At 62.9% G+C, this 21,545-nt stretch overlaps 2 protein-coding genes across 2 annotated transcripts; one reads left to right on the top strand and one right to left on the bottom strand.

Annotated features, from left to right (window-relative positions):
• Nucleotides 1-7,199: 7,199 nt before the first annotated feature.
• On the top strand, nt 7,200-11,116 carry GPR37L1 (G protein-coupled receptor 37 like 1). The gene is made up of 2 exons (NM_001075899.2): nt 7,200-7,880; nt 9,846-11,116. The coding sequence occupies exons 1-2, from the start codon at nt 7,251-7,253 to the stop codon at nt 10,662-10,664; spliced, it is 1,449 nt and encodes a 482-aa protein (NP_001069367.1). The 5' UTR covers nt 7,200-7,250; the 3' UTR covers nt 10,665-11,116.
• Nucleotides 11,117-14,032: 2,916 nt separating this feature from the next.
• On the bottom strand, nt 14,033-21,319 carry ARL8A (ADP ribosylation factor like GTPase 8A). Its single transcript, XM_005217422.4, has 7 exons — nt 21,021-21,319; nt 17,080-17,160; nt 16,813-16,886; nt 15,712-15,805; nt 15,508-15,575; nt 15,220-15,290; nt 14,033-14,933 (listed from the first exon to the last, which is right to left on the bottom strand). The coding sequence occupies exons 1-7, from the start codon at nt 21,141-21,143 to the stop codon at nt 14,884-14,886; spliced, it is 561 nt and encodes a 186-aa protein (XP_005217479.3). The 5' UTR covers nt 21,144-21,319; the 3' UTR covers nt 14,033-14,883.
• Between the last annotated feature and the right edge of the window lie 226 nt (nt 21,320-21,545).

Raw genomic sequence — 21,545 nt, 5'->3', positions numbered from 1 at the left:
TGTCCATCTTTCCCCCGATTAAAACAATTTTTTTTAACTGAAAAGAGCTTCGTATTTTCCCAAACTCACAGATGGGGCCATGGGGGAGATGTGTGTAAAACTGGCCTTGTTTAGTTAGTCCATTTGCCCTGTGAGAGCGCTTGTGGGTGGGGGACAAAGACCCATCTGGCACTGGGCCTCCTGGGGTCAGGGACCAAGTGCCTGGAGGAGGATGAGAGCCTGAGGAAGGCGTGAAGCCTGCACTGAAGTCACCCCACGGCCCGCCGGGTTCTTCATCTGCGATGTCCCTGCTCCCTGCCATGTCTCCAGACTGAAGACACAGATGAGAAGGCAAGAGCTCCCTGTCCCAGACGGTCTCCAGACACTGCTGTGCAGGAGTCTCCCGCTTCCTAAGTGTTCTTGTTTTTGTTCTTTAACAGAACAACCTTTTTCTTCAAATGAGTTTCCAGCCCTTGCTGGGTTCCCTTCCTTGTCCTTCTCACCTGCCCTGTTTTAGACAGCACTGTTTGCGTGATGGAGCCTTTGTTTCTCAAATGCATGGCGATCCTCCGGTGGAAGGTGGGCAGGGATCTTTACAACACTTTTTTTTTTTTTTTTAATTTATTGGGCACAAACCCCCAAACCAGGATATGTGTTGTGTCTTCATATTTTAGTTTTTATCATTGGTTCTTCCCCTCTTTCAACATACCCCTTTCATATCTGATGTAGAGAAAGGGAGCCGTTGTATTTATACATAATTGCGGTAACAATCATGAGAGAGCTGGGTGATTTGTCTTAAATAATAAGTCAGTTGACAGTTAAATCCATCCGGGGCAGCGGATGAGGCCTTCTTCCTCACTGCCAGAAGCCCTCTCACCTGGGTCCTCTGTCCATCAGGCATGTCTCCTCCCAGCAAGTCACCTGTTCAATGCCATTTGCGTTTTCAATAAGTTATTCTCCTGTGTTGTCCGCTGGCTCTCTCTAGCTCCCTCTGTCTGGTTTTTTGTCTCATTTATCTTCTGGTCCATGCTTGATGGGGAAGGTCATTGCCAAACCCAGAGTTAAGACCCACCTGCCAGATATCTGCTCCTCAGTCCTTAAGCAGGAGTCCCTCGGCCCCCTTGGCTTGGGGTGGCTCGGGGTTCCTGCCTGCATACTGGACCAACGTCCTTCACCAGAGCCTGAAACGTCCAGTGCAGACATGGAGGCTCTGGCATTCTCCATCCACTGCACGATGTTCGAAAACAGACCCCTCTCCGGACTTGCCTAAGTTTTCTTCTGGGGGTAAAAGTGACATGACGTCTTAATGGACGTCTGTTCTAATGGAATTCTGCTTTTTCCTGGCCACTGAAAGAACAGCCTCTTTCTTATTGGGGAACTGCAGCTCCAAATGGACATCTTTCCCCTACAAAGTTGTGCCCGTGACACAAGCCACCTCTGCCTCTAATGGTGGTGGTTTAGGCACTAAGTCGTGTCTGCCTCTTTGCGACCCCATGGACTGTAGCCCACCAGGCTCCTCTGTCCATGGGATTCTCCAGGCAGAATGATGGAGTGGGTTCTGCCATCTAATAGGGAGTGGCAAATGGGTTTAGAGCTCTTCTCAATGTAAGTAATGAAGGAATCATTCTTTCGGAAGAATACTCAGGTGAGGTGGTTCTCCCTGCGGCCAACGTAGCCTCCGCAGTCTTAGAACTGGGCTAGGAACTGATGGCTGGTTTCCTTTGCTGCTTGGGACTGAGTCATGGTTCCTAGAAACATTTTAAGGGGCTTAACCTGAACGCTTACTAACGAATGCCCTGTTCCCATTGGCTCTGACCCTCCCGGTCCAAGAAGGGACCCAGCGCCCTGCCCTGCACTGCTAACCCCTCTCAGCAGTCCTTCAGGCTTCAGGAGTGTCTACATCCTTGAGACTTGCCCCGGGTTGGCCCGGAGGGCCATATTAACTACTCATCCTCCACTCTTTTAAGGTCCAGCCATATTTCCTTGGAAAAAACTTATAGTTTCTCAACTAATAGGGCTTACTCTCATATAGTCATATAAGCACTTACTCTGGAAGGAATGCCCTTTCCCACGGCAGTCTCTCCTGGCCCAGTCCTTGAGGCTGGACTCACCCACCTGAAAAACCAACGCACTCCTGCCAGCCGCTTCAGAGTCTTTCCCCCGACCTCTGCATTCCCGTCTGAGAGAGGAAAACTCGCTTGTTTGGGGGCAAAAGAGGTTGGTTTGAAGTAGGCGCTAATCCGGATCCTCTCCCTAAAGCCGTGTCCGCAGATCCTCATCCCGCCCTCTTCTGACGTGGTGTCTTACACCTGAGGAATCCGTGCCTGGGGAAGTCAGGGCTGCGTTCCAGCGGACGCTGCGCACTGGCAGCTGGCCGCCCCTCTTCCGCCACCGGGTCCGGTTCCTGTGGAGACAGTGCAGTTCTCGTCCCCGCGGCAGGTGGCGCTGTCTCCGGAGGCTCGGGCCGCGGCCCCGCCCCGCGCTTCGCCGGCCAGCACGCAGGCGCGGCTTTGCGGATTGGCCGCGCGCGGGAGCCGTCCGGCGGCGGCGGCGGCGGCGGCGGCGGGTCGGGCCGCGGGGCGGGCGCGCGGCGCGGGGCAAGATGGCGGCGGCGGCGGCTGGCGCGGCCTCGGGACTACCGGGGCCGGTGGCCCAGGGGCTGAAGGAGGCGCTGGTGGACACGCTCACCGGGATTCTGTCCCCGGTGCAGGAAGTCCTGAGATCCTGGCAGCAGCTCTCTCCTCTTCTCTGCCCCGGCTGGGTGACCCTCCACTCCTCCCAGCAGGCTGGCTCTTCCTGGAATCAGCCTGTTTCCCTGCCAGCCACTGGCCTGCTGGACCGCGGCCTGCCTCCCATCTGAGAACCAGCACCCTCTCTCGTCCTTATTCTGTTCCTGGAGGAACCCCTGCGAAGGCTCGCCTCTAGGAAGCCTTCCTGACTCACCCAGGACCACCCGGTGGGCCTCCACATCCCGCCCCAGCACCCCCCACCCCACATACACCCGCCTGTTGCCAGGGCCCTGCTGCAACGCCCAGGCAATGGGCGGAGGCATGTCTTGCTGACCACGCCCCACTGGAGCCTGGCTGTGTTCAGTCTCCCCCAGTGGATTTTCCTGGAGTCACATTTCTAATAAAGGAGCAACTTCCACATCCAAGCTGTCTGGAACTGGACCGGGCGGCCTGGGATGTCAGTGACCTCCCTGAGGATGGAGGCTTCAAACGACGGTTGTTCGTTAGTAACAGGTGCTTCTAATGTCACTTTTAAACAGGCATCCAGAAACATCTGTTAAGTAAATACTAACACGAGTCACTCCCCTCCTCCAGTGGAGAAGGCGATGGCACCCACTCCAGTCCTCTTGCCTGGAAAATCCCACGGACGGAGGAGCCTGGTGGGCTGCAGTCCCTGAGGTTTCGAAGAGTCAGACACAACTGAGCAACTTCACTTTCACTTTTCACTTTCATGCACTGGAGAAGGAAATGGCACCCCACTCCAGTGTTCTTGCCTGGAGAATCCTGGGGCCGGGGGAGCCTGGTGGGCTGCCGTCTCTGGGGTCGCACAGAGTCAGACACAACTGAAGCGCCTTAGCAGCAGCAGCAGCAGCAGCAGCAGCACAAGTAACTCCCCTCCTCCAGTGGAGAAGGCGATGGCACCCCACTCCAGTCCTCTTGCCTGGAAAATCCCACGGACAGAGGAGCCTGGTGGGCTGCAGTCCATGAGGTTGTAAAGAGTCAGACACAACTGAGCAACTTTCACTTTTCACTTTCACTTTTCACTTTCAAGCATTGGAGAAGGAAATGGCACCCCACTCCAGTGTTCTTGCCTGGAGAATCCCAGGGACAGGGGAGTCTGGTGGGCTGCCGTCTATGGGGTCGCACAGAGTTGGACACGACTGAAGCGACTTAGCAGCAGCAGCAGCAGCAGAAGTCACTCCCCTTCTATGGTGTGCACACATCTTATAAATGTGGGGGTTTATTCTGACGAGCCAGCCGGTTGGGTTATCCTGCTGTCGGAGGGTGCTTACTGGGAGACCCTGGAGTGGAGGGCTGTCTTTGGGTTAGAGGACCTGGCTTCTCCACGGGGAAAGGGCAGTGTCTGTGACGAGCTCGGGGTGCTGGGTGCCGGCCAGAGCTCCAGGGAGCACTCTGGGGTCGGGAGGGCAGGGTGACGTCTCACAGGCCAGATCGGCTCCTGGCGCCCAGCTGTCGCCCTGGCACCTTGTCCCTGAGCCTCCCCTGGGCTGGACCATCCCAGTGCTGCCTTGGTCAGGCTGTAGGAGGGGTGGGGAGCTGGTGAGCCTGGGGCCCAGCACCACGCTGGGGAGTAACAGCATGAGTCCCCGGGAAGGAGCACCTTCAGGTGGTGGGAAGTCTTCCCCGGCCATCTGAATCCTCCTTGTTGAGGAGGGGTTTCCTCTCCCCCCTCCTCCATCGAGGGGGCTTGGGGATCCCGGGGCAGGGAGGCCTGGGTGGGTGGTTCTGTGCCTTTGCTGGCTGTGTGTTCCAACATCTCCTGATGCCAGGGACTGAGGAAGGAGATGGAGACAGGCCCTGCTAGCCGGGCCTGGGCGGGTCCCAGGCCCAAGAGCCCCTCAGGGCCAGCACTGCCCACGTCTGCTCCACCCGCAGCCCGTCCACTCGAGCCGCGCCGGGGTCCTCTGGCGCGTTTGCTGGAGCGTGGGTGCTGGGCCTTCCCAAACGTCTGCTCAAGCCAGTGTGTTGACCCGCTCCCCAGGCTGGCTGTCCAGGGGCCACAGGTTGAGAAGCACCGACACATCGCCGTGGAGGCCGCACCGTGGCAATGCCCACGTCCCACCGCAATAGCATCCTTGCAGACCACAGGCCCCAGGGTGCCACTGACCTTCACCAGGAGCAAAGTGAAGGGCAGAGATTCCTCGCTGGCACAGCACCTTCTCCTTTGCCCATGTCCTTCCTCACGATTGATACTCATGGTCTCTGGGGCTCAGGTTTTTCAGTGGCTGCCTCCTTCCTTGAGTGTGGATCTCGGTGGGCAGAGGTCATGCCTGTGAGGTTCACTGCTTCCGGAGCGCCTGTGGCAACCTCTGGCGCAGGGTAGACGCTCAGCCAGCCTTTGGACCATGAGGGTGAGTGATGGAGGGCTTGTCTCTGAGTCGGGAGCGGGTCCTGAGCTTCTGACTTTTGGGAGCACACCTCACCGTGGTCCAAGAGCCCAGAGCCTGCAGGGCTGGCAGAGAAGGGTCCAGAAGACTCGCTGCCCGGCTCCGGTGCCAGCTGTTGGGGCTGGGAGTGGAGAGGGCTTGTCTCGAATTTGCCCCCCGCCCGCCTCCCGCATCTCTGTCCTTCAGTTCCCAAACCTGTGACGTGAAGACAGTAACGGCACCTGCCTCCAGAGGCCACGGTGAGTCGGAAGTGCATCTTCATCTAGCGCTTCTCAGGTGCCACACGCTGTTCTAGCGATGGACAAAGACAAGCCCATTTAGTCTGTTACTGATTCCTCACTGCAGACGAGGCACAGAGAGTTTCAGTGCTTGACTGGAGTCACACAGCTTGTAAGCGGCAGAGGAGTCAGATCTGGATGGTCTGCTTCCATTCACTGGCCAGTGCCCGCCCACGGACTTGCTCCAGAAAATGCCAGATTCTAGCCATCTCGGGCGGCTTCACAGCTGCCACAAGGTCCCAGCCCCACTCCACCCCGACTCGCCCCAGGACCGTTCCTGCGGCCAGCCCTGGGGAATTCCCCGGGACGAGGACGGGGAATTTCTGGGACAAAGGAGAGAGATTCCTAGCGGCTGGGAAATGGTCGCCTTCCATGTGGCCTGCCCTGGTGGGGGAGCCGCTCCAGCGTGGTCCCGGAGAGGGGTCTTTGTTGGGGAGGCAGACCCACGAGGGACCCAGGAGGGTGGGGCGGAACAACAGGTGCCTGGCCTCAGCTTTGGGATTGCCCTGGAACCCACACGGTCTCCTGAGACCGCCTCCCCCAGCAGCTGGTCTCCTGAGACCGCCTCCCCCAGCAGCTGCCGGGGGTCTGTGGGCCGGGCTCTGGCAGGTGGGCTGGGCTAGGGCCAAGGGCCAGGCAGCTGTGAACATCCATCTCTGAGCACCTGGCTCCACCTAGTGGCCTCTGACGTCCCCACGGCCCCAGAGAGCCAGGGCCGTGGCCGGCAGGGGGCTGCCTTTCTACACTTCAGTCGCTCAGTCGTGTCCAGTTCTTTGAGAACCCATGGACTACAGCACGCCAGGCCTCCCTGTCCATCACCAACTCCTGGAGTTTACTCAAACTCACGTCCATTGAGTCGGTGATGCCATCCAACCATCTCATCCTCTGTCATCCCCTTCTGCTCCCGCCTTCAATCTTCCCCAGCATCAGGGTCTTTTCAAATGAGTCAGCTCTTTGCATCAGGTGGCCAAAGTGCTGGAGTTTCAGCTTCATCGTCAGTCCTTCCAATGAACACCCAGGACTGATCTCCTTCATGATGGACTGGTTGGATCTCCTTGCAGTCCAAGGGACTCTCGAGAGTCTTCTCCAGCACCATAGTTGCGTTTCCCAGGTCGGGTATTGTGGCCCGCCCCCTCCGAGGTGCAGCCGACGCGCACACGCAGAGCAGGGGGAGCAGAGGGTGCCGCCTCCTCTCCTCGGTCACCGACCACCTGGCCTGTGTGTGCCTGGCCCTGGCACTTGACCTCTCTGGCCGAGGTTCCCATGGTTTCCACGTCTGAGAAAGAAGACTGTGGGTGTAGAGGCTCTTCAGGACCCCTTTCCTGCTGGACTCCTGTATGCTGCGTGACCGAGGGGCTGAGTTTCAGCTCTGGAGTTGGACACACCTGCAGTTTGGATCCCGGCTGTGTGGCCTTGGGCAAGTTACTTTGCCTCACTGAGCTGTGGTAGCAATGTAAACATGTATGAGGCTTCTATCCGGCAGCCTGGCCCAGGGAGTGCTCACGAAGCCTAAGGCTAACAGCAGCAGCGATTGCCCTGTCCCCACAACCCCGTGTGCACGGCCGGGACTGAGGGTGGGCGGCCCTCGAGGGCCCCGCAGGTCTGAGTGCTGCCGCCCATGGGGCCTGGGGAGGCGTGTCCTGCGGGCGGCACAGAGCACCCTGTGTCCAGCAGAGGGCCCTGCCCTGTCCTGCCTGGCTGCTGCGGGTGGAGGGACGGGGGGTGACCACTGGAGCCGGCTGGCGATGCCAGACGCCCGGTGGGGGCGGGCCCAGCAGCCAGCTGCCCATCGAGCTGGGCCCGCACTTGGCCTGGCCTCGCTTCTGTGTGCGGGCAGCTGTGCCGCTCGTCCGGCCATGCGGTGGCTGTGGCCGCTGGGCGTCTCCCTTGCCGTGGCGCTGGCAGCCGGGCCCGAGAGGGCCCCTCGGGGGGTCTGGCTGCAACAGGGTGGGCACCAGCCTGTGGCCCAGGAGCAGCCGGACCGGTCCAGGCGAGGAGCTGAGCGGGAGGACGCCAAGGGATTGCAGCAGTACGTGCCCGAGGGGTGGGCTGAGTACCCCCGGCCCATCCGCCCTGCCGCCCTGCAGCCCACCCAGCCTTGGGTGGCCGCCAGCCCCTCCCCGGACCGGGCCAGAGCGACTGGGGGCAGCGGGCAGGAGCCCCAGGGCAACGTGACGGGGCCGCCCGGCCAGCGCCCGCAGGTGCAGAACCCCCTGTACCCAGTGACCGAGCGCTCCTATGGGGCCTACGCCGTCCTGCTGCTGGCCCTGCTGCTGTTTGCCGTGGGCATCGTGGGCAGCCTGGCGGTCATGTGCATTGTGTGGCACAGCTACTACCTGAAGAGCGCCTGGAACTCCGTCCTGGCCAGCCTGGCGCTCTGGGACTTCCTGGTCCTCTTCTTCTGCCTCCCCGTCGTCACCTTCCATGAGATCACCAAGCAGAGGCTGCTGGGCGCCGTGTCCTGCCGGGCGGTGCCCTTTGTGGAGGTGAGTGTGTGGCCGGGGAGAGCCCACGGCGGGGGGCAGGGGCTGCCAGCATGGGCGGAAAGAGTGCGCGAGGCCCCCCAAGCCTGTCTCGCTTCTCCCCGGGTTGGTCAGGGAGGTGCACGCAGCACGGCTCCAGCAGCTCTCAGGCCCCCCGCCCCCCAGCCCGGCTCCCGCCCCCAGCACCTCAAGGCGGCCCCCTTCTCTCCACACTGAGAGCTCCCTCCCCTGCCTTAACCCCTCTGTCTTCCCACCCAAGAAATGGCTCTGCCCTGTGCCCCCTCTCTGCCCCTCAATTTCGTGCCACCTCAATCGGTGCAAGAAGGGAGATTCCAATTCCCTGCAGGGCCCCACCCCCCTAACCAGTCAGGCCTGTACCCACCCCCGGAGTGCAAATACGGAAGGGGAGGCCCTCACCGAGACCCTTGTCCCTGCCGTCACCCTTGCTGCTGGCTCCGTCCTCTGAAAGTGGAGCCCTGGTTCTGGGGGCTGCAGCTCAGGCTGGGGCATATTGGGGTGTCCCTGGGAAGGTCAGACCTCCTTTCCTGTTTCCCTATCTCCCAATCAGGGGGTAGACCAGATGGCCCTTTATCTCTGGGCCCTTCCTCACTGGGTGCTGATGGATGTGTAGACCAGGAGGAGAAAGTGCAATCAAAACCACGCCAAAATACCCCGAAATAAGTGCATTTGTGTGGGACACAGCGAGGCCACCGTGTCTGTACAGCCAGCAGCCTTCCAAGTGTTGTTTACGTGGGGCTCAGGGGGAGTAATGAGGGCTAGAGTGGCCGTGCCCCCCAGAGCCGCGCTCCTCCCGGGCGGAGTGCGTGGGCGGCCGGCCCGAGCGGGGAAGGAATCAGGATGAGCCTCTGAATGCTGCCGTCTTCCCGGTTCTCGCCGTGTCCCGTGAACTAGTGATGAGTTCTCATCCCGACGGACTCGCCGAGGCTCAGCAGGCAGCACAGCCTTTTTCTGCCCTCCCCAGCACCCAAGTGCTCAGACCTGAAGGAAGCCCCCCGGCTGGGCGCAGCTTTGCATCTCAGTTACCTGGAGCTTGGAGCCCCGCTGAGCCATGGGGGTCAGACGCGGGGCCTTGGAGGCGGGCAGACCAGCTGAGTGACCAGTGTGGGGCACTTCACCTGCCCTAGCTCGGCCCCCTCATGGGTGATGGGTGATCTGCGTCACCATGGCCGAGTGAACGCTCGAGTGACAGGTGTGACAGCTACAGTGTGCTTGGAGTTAAAACGATTCAAGTGGTGGTTTTTACCAGGAAGGTCTCAGGGGAGGGAGAGGGCGGCTCCCTGTGAGGCCTGTCTGCAGAGTCGTGGCTGAGGGGAGCCGGACCCCGCCCGACTGGGGTCCCGCACACCTGCCCCCTCCACAGCCTGGAGGACAGGTGGCCGTGAGCCCTCCCTGCAGGCTGGGTGTCGGTGAGAGGTGAGGGACAGATGCGCTTCTGGGCCCTTTCGTAGGGGCCCCAGGAGGCCCTGGGCGGCGGAGTGAGCTGCAGGGTCCCGGGGGCTGTTCTGGGATGAAAGGAGAGGCTGTGTTGTTTTCCTCCAGCCCTGCCCGGGGCCTGCCTGCAGAGGGGCGGGGCCCCCACAGCACGCCCCAGCAGGGAGGGGAGGTCCAAGCAGGGAGCCCCCCCTCCCTGGCACTCACCTCCTCTCTGCTCACAGGGCAGTCGTCCTGTGTGCTGGGTGAACAGGCTGAGCCTGGGTGGGCCAGTCTGGAGGGGCTGCTTCCCTGGGTGGCCCGACCCTGGGCCTCTCCGGCAGGGCAAGGCAGGACAGAGAGTCTGCATCTGCACCCCTCAAGGCTACCCACGCCCACCTCCACGCGCCCGGGGGACACGGGCATCCACAGCCCGGCAGGCCCAGGACCCCTGCATCCCTGCCTTCATCCTCAGGGACGATTCCTGAAGTCCCAGGAGCGTGGTGCTGACCCCTCTCCCCACCCCGCGCCCTGCAGGTCTCTTCCCTGGGCGTCACCACCTTCAGCCTCTGTGCCCTGGGCATTGATCGCTTCCACGTGGCCACCAGCACCCTGCCCAAGGCCAGGCCCATAGAGCCGTGCCCGTCCATCCTGGCCAAGCTGGCGGTCATCTGGGTGGGCTCCATGACGCTGGCCGCGCCCGAGCTCCTGCTGTGGCAGCTGGTGCGGGAGCCCAGCCCTGCTGCGGGCACCGTGGACACGTGCATCATGAAGCCCTCGGCCCACCTGCCTGAGTCGCTCTACTCACTGGTCCTGACCTACCAGAACGCCCGCATGTGGTGGTCCTTCGGCTGCTACTTCTGCCTGCCCGTGCTCTTCACAGTCACCTGCCAGCTGGTGACGTGGAGGGTGCGGGGCACGCCGGGCAGGAAGCCGGAGAGCCGGCCAGGCCCGCAGGAGCCGCGGGGGGCCCGGCCCAGCAGCACCGTGGCAGGCCTGGCTGCTGTGCACGCCCTCTGCGCCCTCCCCGAGAACGTGTGCAATGTCGTGGCCGCCTACCTGTCGGCCGCGCTCACGCGCCAGACCCTGGAGCTGCTGGGTCTGGTCACGCAGTTCTCCACCTTCTTCAAGGCGGCCCTGACGCCGCTGCTGCTCCTGTGCGTGAGCCGCCCGCTGGGCCGCGCCTTCCTGGACTGCTGCTGCTGCTGCTGCGGCGAGGGCTGCGGCGAGGGCTGCGGCGGGCGGGCGGCCCCCGCCGGCCCCCGTGCCAAGCTGCACACGGAGCTGTCCGCCTCCGGCTACTTCCACAAGCCCCGCGAGGCGCCCCCGCTCCTGGCCCTGGGCACGCCCTGCTGAGGCCCAGCCGGCCCTCGGTGGGGGAGCTCTGCCCAGAGGTGGGCTCGGCTCCCCGGGCTGGGGTCCAGGCCTGCCGGAGCCCCTCCCTGCTGCGCTGGGGCCTGCCCACCCATGCGCTCGCCAGGGTGGTGGTCCTGCAGGCCCTTAGAGCTGCCCTGAAACTCTCCAGAACCTCACCTGGCCCCGCCCTCGCCCCCCTCCGCAATCTGGAGCCTGACCGAACCGCCAGTGTGTCTCTCTCCGCACCGAGCCCCCAGGACCGGGCTCCTCCCTGGGCACGGCCGGCCCCGCGCTGCACGCCTCCTTTGGGCACCGTCCCCCCCAGGAGGACTTGTCTCTTTGTCCGCCTCCTCCTCCGATGTACCCCCAATTGACCTGTCCCTCCCGCCCCCCGCTCAGGTGCTCCCCCGTAGAAGGCCCCTCTTGGAAAGCAATAAACTAGGTAGACAAGCCCTGTGCCCACTGGCCTTTCTTACGCCACATCCTGGCAGCGCCCAGGTGCACCTGGGCTTTGCCCCCTGGCCACTGCCGGCCCCTCCCAGCCTGTGGCTGGCGTCCTGTCCAGCCTGGGGCCCAGGACTGAGGGCAGAGTGAATGGAAGGGCTTGGGGGCTGGGGCCCTGTGCCCTCGGTCGGGCCTGAACCCAGCCATCCCCGTAAGAAGGCTGGAAACTTGTCTCCCACGGAGGGCCCTCTCACTGCTCCCTGCGCACAAAGCCCCCATTCGAGGGTCTGCCTCTGAGAACGGCTCTTGTCTGGCTTCTTAGAATGGACTGTTCAGCCCACAGACAACCCAGCCGCCTGCCCTCCGCCTGCCCCCACCCCACACCCTCGCCGTAGCCAGAGCTCCGACGCACCCCCCAAGTGTTCTTTCCTCTTGCTTCTTTCCTCTCACCGCAACGGGGGGCCTTCCAGAGGCCCCCGAGCCTCGTCTGGGCCCAGAGAGTTTGGCACAAGGTCAGCCAGGGGGGCGCCTTGGCTGAGGCCCCAGGAGCCTGCCCTCCCGTCTGACGTGCAGCTCTGGGTCCCCTGGAGGAGAGTCCCCACTGCCCGCGAGTCCCCGCTGCCAGCTGTGCCCCGATCACCCGCGGGCCCAGGAGGGTCTCCAGGGCGGGGGCAGGGTGGTAGAGTGCCCGAGGCTCCCTTCTCTGCTGGTTACCCCACCCACAGCCCTTGGCCTCAGCCTCCTTCCCCCGCGCCCCGGGATCTTAGCGGCCTTGTTCTCTCTCCCTGGCACCACCCCCAGGACGGGCGACACCAAGGGAGAGGGAGGCCGTTGCTAGGTGATGGCGCTGCTGGGCGCACGCACACTCTCTGTACTGAGAGAGGCAGGCGGCCGCCACAGTGACTGAAGCCCCCAGCTTCGTCTGCAGTAGCTTAGGATGGAGGAGGAGCAGGCTGGGGGTGGGCCAAGGGCAGGCCGGGTGCCCTCCGCCACTTCCTCTCTGCCCCCCCAGTCCCAGATGCACCAGCAGCTTCCTATGGGATATGGGGGGGCGGTGAAATGGGGACGAGCAGGGCGGGGGGGGGCTCCACCACATCCTGTCTGGGGGCTCTGCCAAGGGGCACCCTTGCCTCTCCCAGCTCAGAGCTGCTCGAGGAGACGGCGGCCCGGAGGCCCAGCTCGCCCCGCTGCCCCGGGCAGCCAACGTGAGTGGCTTGCAGGATTAAGTCAGCCAGCAGGCCAGCGGACCTTGGGAAGGAGCCACGGTCCCTTGGGCCTGGCCAGCCGGGGGAACAAAGCTGCATTTGTTGCTTAGGGGTCCTGGGCCTGGGGTGGGGGTGCTGGTTGGCAGTGGCGAGCAGTGGACTTGAGCTGGGTCTTTAGGGGATACCAGCCAGCTGGGAGGGGCCAACCCACTGAGCCCCCCCCCCTCCCCCACACTTGCAGTCAGAATTGCCTCCCTTGGGCAGACTGGACGCAGTTCCTGGACCCCAGTGAAGCGGGACAAACCCCCACAGAGGTCTGGAGCCACTGGAGGCCTGAGACAGGACTCCTAGAGCTCCAGGCAGGAGGCCCAGTGTCCAGCACCTCCCCTCCTGTCCTCCCCTGGGGGTGCAGTTCTGCAGGGCGGCAGAGGGCCCCACCCCCACCGCGGTGCAAGAATCTGCAGTCTGTCCTATAGGCGCCTGCTGTGTGCGCTGGGCAGGAGGGTGCCTCCTGGCTGGTGAGCAGCTCAGCCTGTCTCAGCTCAAGTCCTGCCCTTCTCGGAGGACACAGGAGGCCAGAAAGGCAGGTCACTGGACCCCCGCACCCTGTTCTCCAGACCGTGGGTGCTGGTCCTGCCCCAGCGCCCCAGGCCACGGCATCGCCAGTCACCGAGGAGCCAGGAGGCCCATCCTAGCCCTGGACCCCCTTGCCTATTCCTGAGGAGCTGGTCAGCGCGCGCGCACGCTCAGTTGTGTCTGACTCTGCACCCGCTTGGATTGCAGCCCGCCAGGTTCCTCTGTCCGTGGAATTTTCCAGGCAAGAATGGGTGGCCATTTCCTCCTCCAGGGGATCTTCCCGACCCAGGAAGATCTAGTCTCCTGCATTGCGGGCGGATTCTTTACCACTGAGCCACCTGGGAAGGCACCCCAAAGTCATCTGGCTCCATTTGCCAAATTCCATCAAACTCCGCGGCAGTGGGGAGCCCCTCTCCAGGCAGGCCACTCCTCCCTGCCGTTCTGATGACCGGAAGGAGCCTCCAGGGGAAAGCACGGAGGACGTACCGACCTCAGAGCCACCAGGGGAGGCCCCCCTCCCAGGACCCTGGAAGCTGCTTTCTCCCAGCAGAGGATGGATGAAGCCTGCATGTAGGGCCGTCCCATTTCTGGGCGGAGGGGAGCCCAGTGGGGCGGGGCTTACGGTAAAACTGGGTCAAGATGGCCCCGGATTTGGGAAGGATTTTCGAGAAGCCGGGCGCGAGGCTCTGAGGTGCTTTGGAGGTACGGTGGTGGTGGGGTCTTGGTGGAAGGAGGGAGGGCGCAGCCTCTCCTGGGAAACCAGCAGCCCCGACACCAGCGGCGGAGCGGGTCGGCTGCGGGCTCCGCACGCCCCGCGCTGCCCGCCCCAGGGCCCTTCACTGGCTCCGCCCGCTCGGGCTGCAGGCGGAGCCCTGAACGCACTGCGCGCGGCATTCCGCGCGGAGGCGCGGCCGGGCAGGTGGTGACACCGGCGTTCTCGGGGCCGCTGGCAGCTCAGAGCCGGGGACCAGAGGAGGCGGCGGCAGGCAGGAGCCGGGCCGCACGCGGGGGCCGCTCTGTAAAGAGCCATTGTGTGTCCGGGCCAGCGCGTGCCTCCCGCTGGCTGGGTGCACCCGGGTGGAGAACTGGAGTCCTGAGCCTGCTGGGCCAGCGGGGGCAAAGAACCCACATCGTGCAACCCCCCAACACAAAATTGTCGTTTATTCTTGTTAGGAGGCAAAAAAATGTACAGTTACAAGAATCATCTTCCAAACAGAGGTTAAATGTGAGCAGAAAAGTGTAAAAAAGGAAGAGGAACATCACTTTACAAATCATTAAATTAAATAAACCAACAGAAAACAAAAATCCAAAGAACCAACCCCCCATGCTGAGTTCTCTCCTTGTGCAACTCTGCAAAATGAGAACAGAAAGTGAGGTGGCCCGTGGAGGAAGGGGCCTGAGGAGGGGCAGGAGCTGGAGAGCGGGCGGCAGGGGCACCTGGGAGGCGGCCCCTGCCCTCCGCCCGGCTGGGGCCGAGAGGGGAGTCCCTGAAGGCTCCCGTCTGCCTGTGACACCCAAACACTGCGGGGACAGACGAGGCTCGGGACGGCCGGCCCTGCCAGGCTGGTGCCCTTCCGGGCGGACCGGCCCCAGCCGACCCCGCGGCTCCCTCCTGCTTTCTCCACCGCCCCCTCCCTGATCCTGGCTGGGCCCTGCAGCATCAAATGGTTGATTTTAGTCTTTGCTTAAATTAAAAAATTAAAATATATATACATATATATACTGTACACACAGGACAATAACAGAGTGTGGGAAAGGGGAGCGGAGAGGGGCGGGACGGAAAACGGAGCGGGGAGGGGGAGGTTAGGGGGCGGGCGGGAGCCATTTATTTTACAGTCAAATCAGGAGTTCAAACCTCAGCAGAACGGGACTCTGGGGCCCCCGAGGACCCTCCCCGCACGGAGTAGGGAGGGTGGGCTTGGGGGGCCGCAGGGGGAGGGGGAGCTCGGCTTCAGGCTGGGAGGCGGCCCCAGGTCCGAGGCGCGGCCGCGGTCTCAGCTCCTCCGCGACTTTGAGTGCTGGATAAGCCACTGTAGAGTGATGTCTGGGGGACAAGGGAGCAGGTTACAGGGCTTCGGGGCTGCTTCTCCTGGGGAGAGCGCACACCGGGGGCGAGGGGGCTGCAGCTGGGGTCACCCCACGGGCGGCACAAGCCCGGTTCCCGATGTCAGACCTGCTCCGAGCCGCGCAGGAGACAGAGACGGAGCCCCGGGGGGCTCGCCCAAGACCGCACACCAGTGGACGCAGGGCGGGGGCTTCTTGCCTCCGGTCCCACCCGGGTAGCCCGGGGCCTCCCCTCCCGCCCCGCCCCGCGGACCCCCCACACCCACCGATGTTGTCCTTCTCTTTGCAGGAGATGGAATAGCAGCAGATCTCTCGGTCCTGGATGGCAGACAGGTTCCTGCGGGGACCACACAGTGTCCTGAAGCTGCCGCCGCGGGGACTGGGGGCTTGGGGCAGGCAGGGGACTTGGGACTGGGGAGGCGGGGGGAGGGGCGAGGAGGCGCGCGAGGGGCGGGCCCGCGGGCGCCACCGCGCGGCGGGTGCCGGGAGCGCGCGAGCCCCGGGAGCGCGCGAGCCCCTTGCTCCGTGCCGGGGCAGGGGCGGGGCCCACTCACATTTTCTCGATCAGCTCCTTCTCATCCAGCGCTCCGGGGAGGTCTCGCTTGTTCCCCAGGACGAGCACCTGCCGCGAAGAGAGGACAGGGCTCAGACCAGGGTTGCCGCGGCCCGGCCGCCCTGGAGGGGTTGGGCCCAGGGGCCCCCACACCGCCCCACCCGCGCAAAGCCGGGCCCGCCCGCCCACTCCACGCGGGGCTGACCGGGATGCCCTGCAGCTGGGGCTTGTCCAGTAGGTTGTGGAGCTCATTCTTGGAGGCCTCAATCTTCTCTTGGTCAGCGGCATCCACCATGTACCTGGGGGACGGCAGGTGGGGATGCAGTTGACCCCACAGGCCGGGGTGGGGGTGGGAGCTGCCACCTGGGAGGGCTCAGGAAGGGGCTCCGATGGGACAACCTGCAGGGACCGCGGGGGGGGGGGGGCGCCCTGCCCGCGTCCCGCCCCCGACAGACCCCGGAGAGGCTGCTGCTCGCTCGGCAACACGGGGTCCTGTGAGATGAGACCCGAGTCCTTCCAAGAGTGAACCTTGGAGGTTCTCACGGGAGGACTAGACAAGGGGGGAGAAAACTGCAAAGGAGGCTCCAACAGACTTTATGCTCAACATGCTTTTAAAGAAATCAGATTGGGGAGTTCCCTGGTGGTCCCGGTGGTTAGGACTGGGAGCTTCCACTGCAGGGGGTACCGGTTCCATCCCTGGTCCAGGAACTAAGATCCCGCATACCACGTGGCCAAAAAACTTAAAAAATAATAATAACAATAATAAAAAATCAGGTTACAGGGTGTAAGATAGGCCACACGATGTACTTTACAACATAGGGCACAGAGCCAATATTTTGGCGTAACTGTAAATGGAGTATTACCTTTAAAATTGTATAAAATTTAAAAATCAACAACAATGAAAGCTAAACGACCTTTTGTTTGGGCACATATATATGTTGTGGTTGTTGCTATTTTTTAAAAGCAAGGGAGGGAATTCCCTGGCACTCTAGTGGTTAGGGCTCCACTGCCAAGGGCCGGGGTTAGGAACGGAAATCCTGCAAGATGTGTGGTGCGCCAAAAATGAAAAAGAAAATAAAGGAAAAAAGGAAAAAAAAAGAGAGAATGAACCACTAAATCACATAAAATTCAGGACACAGGTGAGTCTGAGTCGGGGGAGGTACACGCGGAGGCTTCCGCACGAGGCGGCGCTGATCCGGCTCTCAGGCTGGACTGTGGGCGTCCAGAGGGTCGGTCCGAGCAAAGGCGAAGTCAAAGCGGCAACAGGGGCTCACGCCGCCGGCCAGGACCCGTCCCGCGCACTCACACGATGGCGCTCACTCCACGGCAGTAGCGCTCCCACATGCTGCGGAAGCGGGGCTGTCCCCCGATGTCCCAGAGCTGGAGAGAGGGTGCAGCGTCAGCTTCCCCCCGCCCCCCCTCCCCCGCCCTCCCGGGGCTCCTCGGCCTCCGGTTCCCCGGCCCCCACGCCCCGCCAGCTCCCGTCTGTCCTGGGATCCTCGGCCTTAGGCCGCCTGGGTTATTTTCTGTTCACTAAGAGAGTCCCCTGGCTGCTCCCCAGGCCCGCGCGCACCTTGATGGTCACGTTCCCCTTGGTGATCTTGCGCATGTTGAAGCCCACAGTGGGGATCATGTCCTCGTTGAACTGTCCTGACTGGAAGGGAGAGTCAGAATTGGGAAAGGGGCCAGAATGGCAGGTGCCAAGGGGTGGTCCCCTGCGGCCACGGCCAGGCCGTGGGGAGCCTCTCCTGCCTCCACCCCACCCCAGCAGCCCCTCCAGGCAACCAGGGGGTCCCCAGCAGGTCCCACATCCCCACCCCCGACCCCCGCCTTCAGGCAAAACGGGGCCCTGACCAAGCCCAGCGTCCACCTTGCAGTCCGGCTCTCCTGTGACAAAGAGGGCTCAGGAAGTGGCTCAGCCTGCACGGAGATAGTTCGTCCTGAGGTCCACTCCCCCGCCCCCACCCCTCCCCATTTATCCTCTGGTGGAGCAGGTGGGGTAAACAATCAAGATTCACACTTGCACAAGGTAGCGAGCGTTCGTGTCAAATCCGGGTGGTGCGTCAGCCACACCCCACATGCACAGCAGCCATTTCTGGGCTTCTTTGTACTGTACCCATGGTAGGATGGGTGGTCCTCCGGGGGACCTTGCCAGACCGAGAGCTCCTTGGGGACTAACTCCATTTCCCATAACCCAGTTTCAGATTCTGACAATTCTCACTTCTCCCCTCTAAACTGTCTTCATGATCTCTAGATTGTTCTAAACTAGCCACATGCCTCTAAGCCAGACTACAAGGCCGGACCGAACTCCGCCCAAGGCCGTCTCCACGTTCAGGGGTAGGACGCCTCTGCTCCCCCTCGGACACAGGCTGAAGGCGATGTGGTGTCCTTAACCTTGAACCTGAGGGGACAGCCTTGCTCCTCTGTGATGCCACCTTCTGTGGCAGGTGGCAGGAGTCACTTGCCTCTGGCCACACCGAGCGGCCAGGGACTCTGGTCACTGGCCACAGTGGGGACATGGTGGCTTCTTGCTCAGAGCCTGCGAACGGGAACCAAGTCCCCGGGGCCCCAGCTGAGTGAGACAGACAGATTCCCGTTCATCTTCAGGAGTCATCAAGGCCCTCGGACACGAGCAGGGGCCGCCCAAGACACGTGCTAGGGATGAGGCAATCGAGGGGCTTCAGAGACCCTGAGAGAGCACAGCGTGCCCGCGCACACTGGCGAAAGGGTCTCTGGTTTCTGTCAGATATCAGAAGGGTCCAAGAGCCTCTAAAACTGAGAAAACTCGAGGAAAAGGGAGCGCCTTGAGGAGGCAGCTTCGCTCTTGGCTGAGGAGGGAGAAGCATGTGTGGTTAACCTCTGCAAACCCCAGCAGGGTGGGGGGGGGGTGCACCCCCACCCGGAGCGGCTAGGAACACGGAGACTGAGGAAGGGAAGCCCACTTCTCATTTACCACTCTTAATGGAGGAGCTTGGACAAGACCTTTGACCTCTCTGGGCCTTGACGTTTCCTTCTGTGAAATGGGGCAGAGGGGTTTGGTTTCCTTGAAAGCGGCCAAGAGGGCTCACAAAGAGCTTGGAAATGGTTTCCATACGTGAGGAACCATCATTGCTCCCTGGCGACCAGAACACCCACAGGCTCTCGTAGAAATAAAAAGCCCAGCCTGGCAGAGGAGGGTGCCAGGAGGACCCTCAGGGAGGTAGGCTCCCTGCCCCGGGATTTCAGGTCAGCAGTGAATCAGAGCTAAGCTGGAACCAGTCGCAACTTCATTTCCCGGCTAAGGCCTCAGATCTCACAAGCTCCTCCTTCAAGGTCAGCAGGAACCCTAAAGTTGTCTAGTGGAGCGCCCCCTCAGACTTGAATCCCCTCTAGCTCATCCTTCCTGGGTTAGCTACAGCACTCCAAAGTTCTTTGAGTCAAAAATCCATCTTCCCAAGTTTACCCCTGGGCACCCCAAGATCAGTTCTTCCATTGGACAGTCATTCACACTTTAAAGTATTTGAAAATATTTGTCCTCTAGTTTCCCCTGGGCAAAACACCTCCTACTTGCAGGCAGCACAGCCTTTTCAGAGCTTGGGAAGCTGAGGTTCGGGTTCTCAGGAGCACCGGAAGTCTCTCAGGAGCACCGCAAGTCTCTCAGGAGCACCACAAGTCTCTCAATGACGCTGCCCAGCTCACATTAGCCGGCTGAGCAGCTGACACATAAACTCAATTTCTATCTACAGTCAGACTCATGGAGTGAGCAGAAAAAACAAACGGGGAAAAGCTGAGACAAAGAAAGGCCAAATGAAGAGGCCGCCAGCGGGATTCAGAAGGTCAGTGCTGGGCACAAGGGCAAAGCCCAGAGTCCGGACTCTTTGTTTCTTTCTGAAAGATACTCCACTGAGATCATACCCGGGTACAGCCCCAGAGGACCTGAGAATTCTGGACTAGCCCAGACGTGGGCGATCCCACTGCGGCCCACAAGGATGGGTGTTCCTGGGAAGCCTCTTTCTAGGGAAATCGAGGTTGCACTTTGGGGCTGTGCGAGCTGAGGTGGCACACTTCATGTCGTGAAGATGAAGGTGTGGCCAGGGGCGGGCGGCAGCCTCCCTGTGCACCTCAGACACTCCTGACCCTGGTGGTGGAATCTGTGACTCTGGGATTCCGTCCTGCTCTCTGGACACGACCAGGACACAGAAGCACCACCTGGGTGCCTGAGGATCCCCACCAGGAACACGGCTTTGTAGCCGCTCCAGGAGGAGTGCGTCCCCGGGACCAGAGGTGACGCCCAGGCTGAGCCACAAGAGCAGCGGAACCGGCCCCTCCCGGCCCCACCACGGTCATCTCTCAGCCAGGCACCTGGCCCCTGCTCCTGGAGCCCGAGCCCAAGTCAACGACAGTTCTAGCCAGGGGTCTCCCTCAGAGGGCCAGACCTGGACAGACAGGAGCCCAGACACCATCCTGCCAACAAACCCAGCCTGGGCCCTACGAGCTCGTCCTGCTGGGTGGGCGGCCAGGAGCCCCTGGGCAGAGGACATCACAAACACGTTTAGGAAGGGGAGCCAGTGCCCAAACGCCCTCGTGGGGAATCTAACCCCAGCCTCCCTCCACCCTTCTCTTCGGGGCTGCACAGAACCGGCAGGGGAGGTACCCAGGCCGGCGGTCATACTTCTCTGCTGACCCATCTCATGAACGCCCGGTCCACGGTTCTCAGAAAACCCAGGCAGGGGACAAGCCGAGCCCTGCCCAAGCCTCCCTCAGCCCCACGGGACCCAGCGCAGCCGGCTCACAAACGCACAAACGCCCGCCAGGCCGCGGCCTCCACTGCAGTTCAGCTTGTCTTCCCCTTTTCTGAGACACATTTTAACTCCTTCCCCACCACCGCCCTGACTCTGAAAGGCTCACACTCCCCCACCCGGGTCCCGGAGCCACTCTCCCCTCTGTCCCCAGAGTGGACCTGCCGCCCCAGCTCCACCCCATCCTCTGGGTCCCCACCTCCTCTGCAACTTCCGGGCCAGGCGGGGCCTCCGAGCTCCTCGGGGTGCCGTCCATCCCCCCCGGACCTCCAGCTGGGCAGAGGTTCCCGTAGAGGAGGCTGGAGCCCTGGGCCCGGGCGGATTCCACTCCCCCCCACCATCAATAGCGCTGGGGTTTCCCCTTCCGGCCAGGCGGGGTTAACCCCCCGGGGTGGGGCTTGGGCCGCCGGGCCCCCTTGCCCAAGCCGCAGGGCATCGCATCCCGCGACCCTCCCCGCAGCAGGCCCTGCACTTTCGCCCCGTCATGCGCCCGGCTGAGGTGCGGAAGGCGGGCCGTCTCCGCGGGCGGCGGTCCCTCGGGCCTCGTGACACCCTAGGAGCCACCAGTCCCGTCCTGGGCCGCGTCCCCTGTCCCCCGCCCCCCCGCGCCCTCGGTGCCATCCCGGCCCGGGCGTGCGCCGCCGGGGCCCCGGAGCCATGGTAGGCCCCGGGCCTCCACGCCGGGCGGGGACCCTCTCAGCCCGGCGCGACGGGGGCTCGGGGCCGGCGGCCGTACCGCGATCACGTTGACGAAGGTGGTCTTGCCGGAGTACTGCAGCCCGACCAGCGTGAGCTCCATCTCCTCCTTCCAGAACAGGGCCTTGAACCAGTCCAGCAGCTTGTTGAACAAAGCGATCATGGTCGCTGCGCCGGCCGCGCCTGGTGCCGGCCCCCCGCCGCCCCTGGTGCCCTCGCGCTGCGGCCGGAGCGGCCCTCCCCGGTGCGGCCCGGCTCCGGGCTCGGTGCGGGCGGAGGCTCGGCAGGAGCGCGCGGCGGCCGACGACTCGCTGCCGGGATCGGCGCGCCGATGGGTGTGGCCTCGGCGCGTCCTCCCCCCGCCCGGCCGCCGTCCTCCGGCTCCGCCCGCGCGGCCGGCGGCCCTGCTCGCCCCCGAGCGAGCGCGCTCCTCCGCGCCAGGCCGGCGGGCCGAGCCGCGGAGCTTTGGGCGGGGCTCGCCGGGCCCGCAGGCGCGAGGGGGGTCTGGGGAAAGGAGCTCCGGTTGCTTTTCCCCTTCGCGAGCTGCCGCGTCCAGACGGGCACC

This window comes from Bos taurus, chromosome 16 (genome assembly GCF_002263795.3).
Source record: "Bos taurus isolate L1 Dominette 01449 registration number 42190680 breed Hereford chromosome 16, ARS-UCD2.0, whole genome shotgun sequence".
In the NCBI taxonomy this organism is placed as follows: domain Eukaryota; kingdom Metazoa; phylum Chordata; class Mammalia; order Artiodactyla; family Bovidae; genus Bos; species Bos taurus.
The sequence above is the reverse complement of the archived record's forward strand: the minus strand, read 5'-3'. Positions and strand labels throughout refer to the sequence as shown.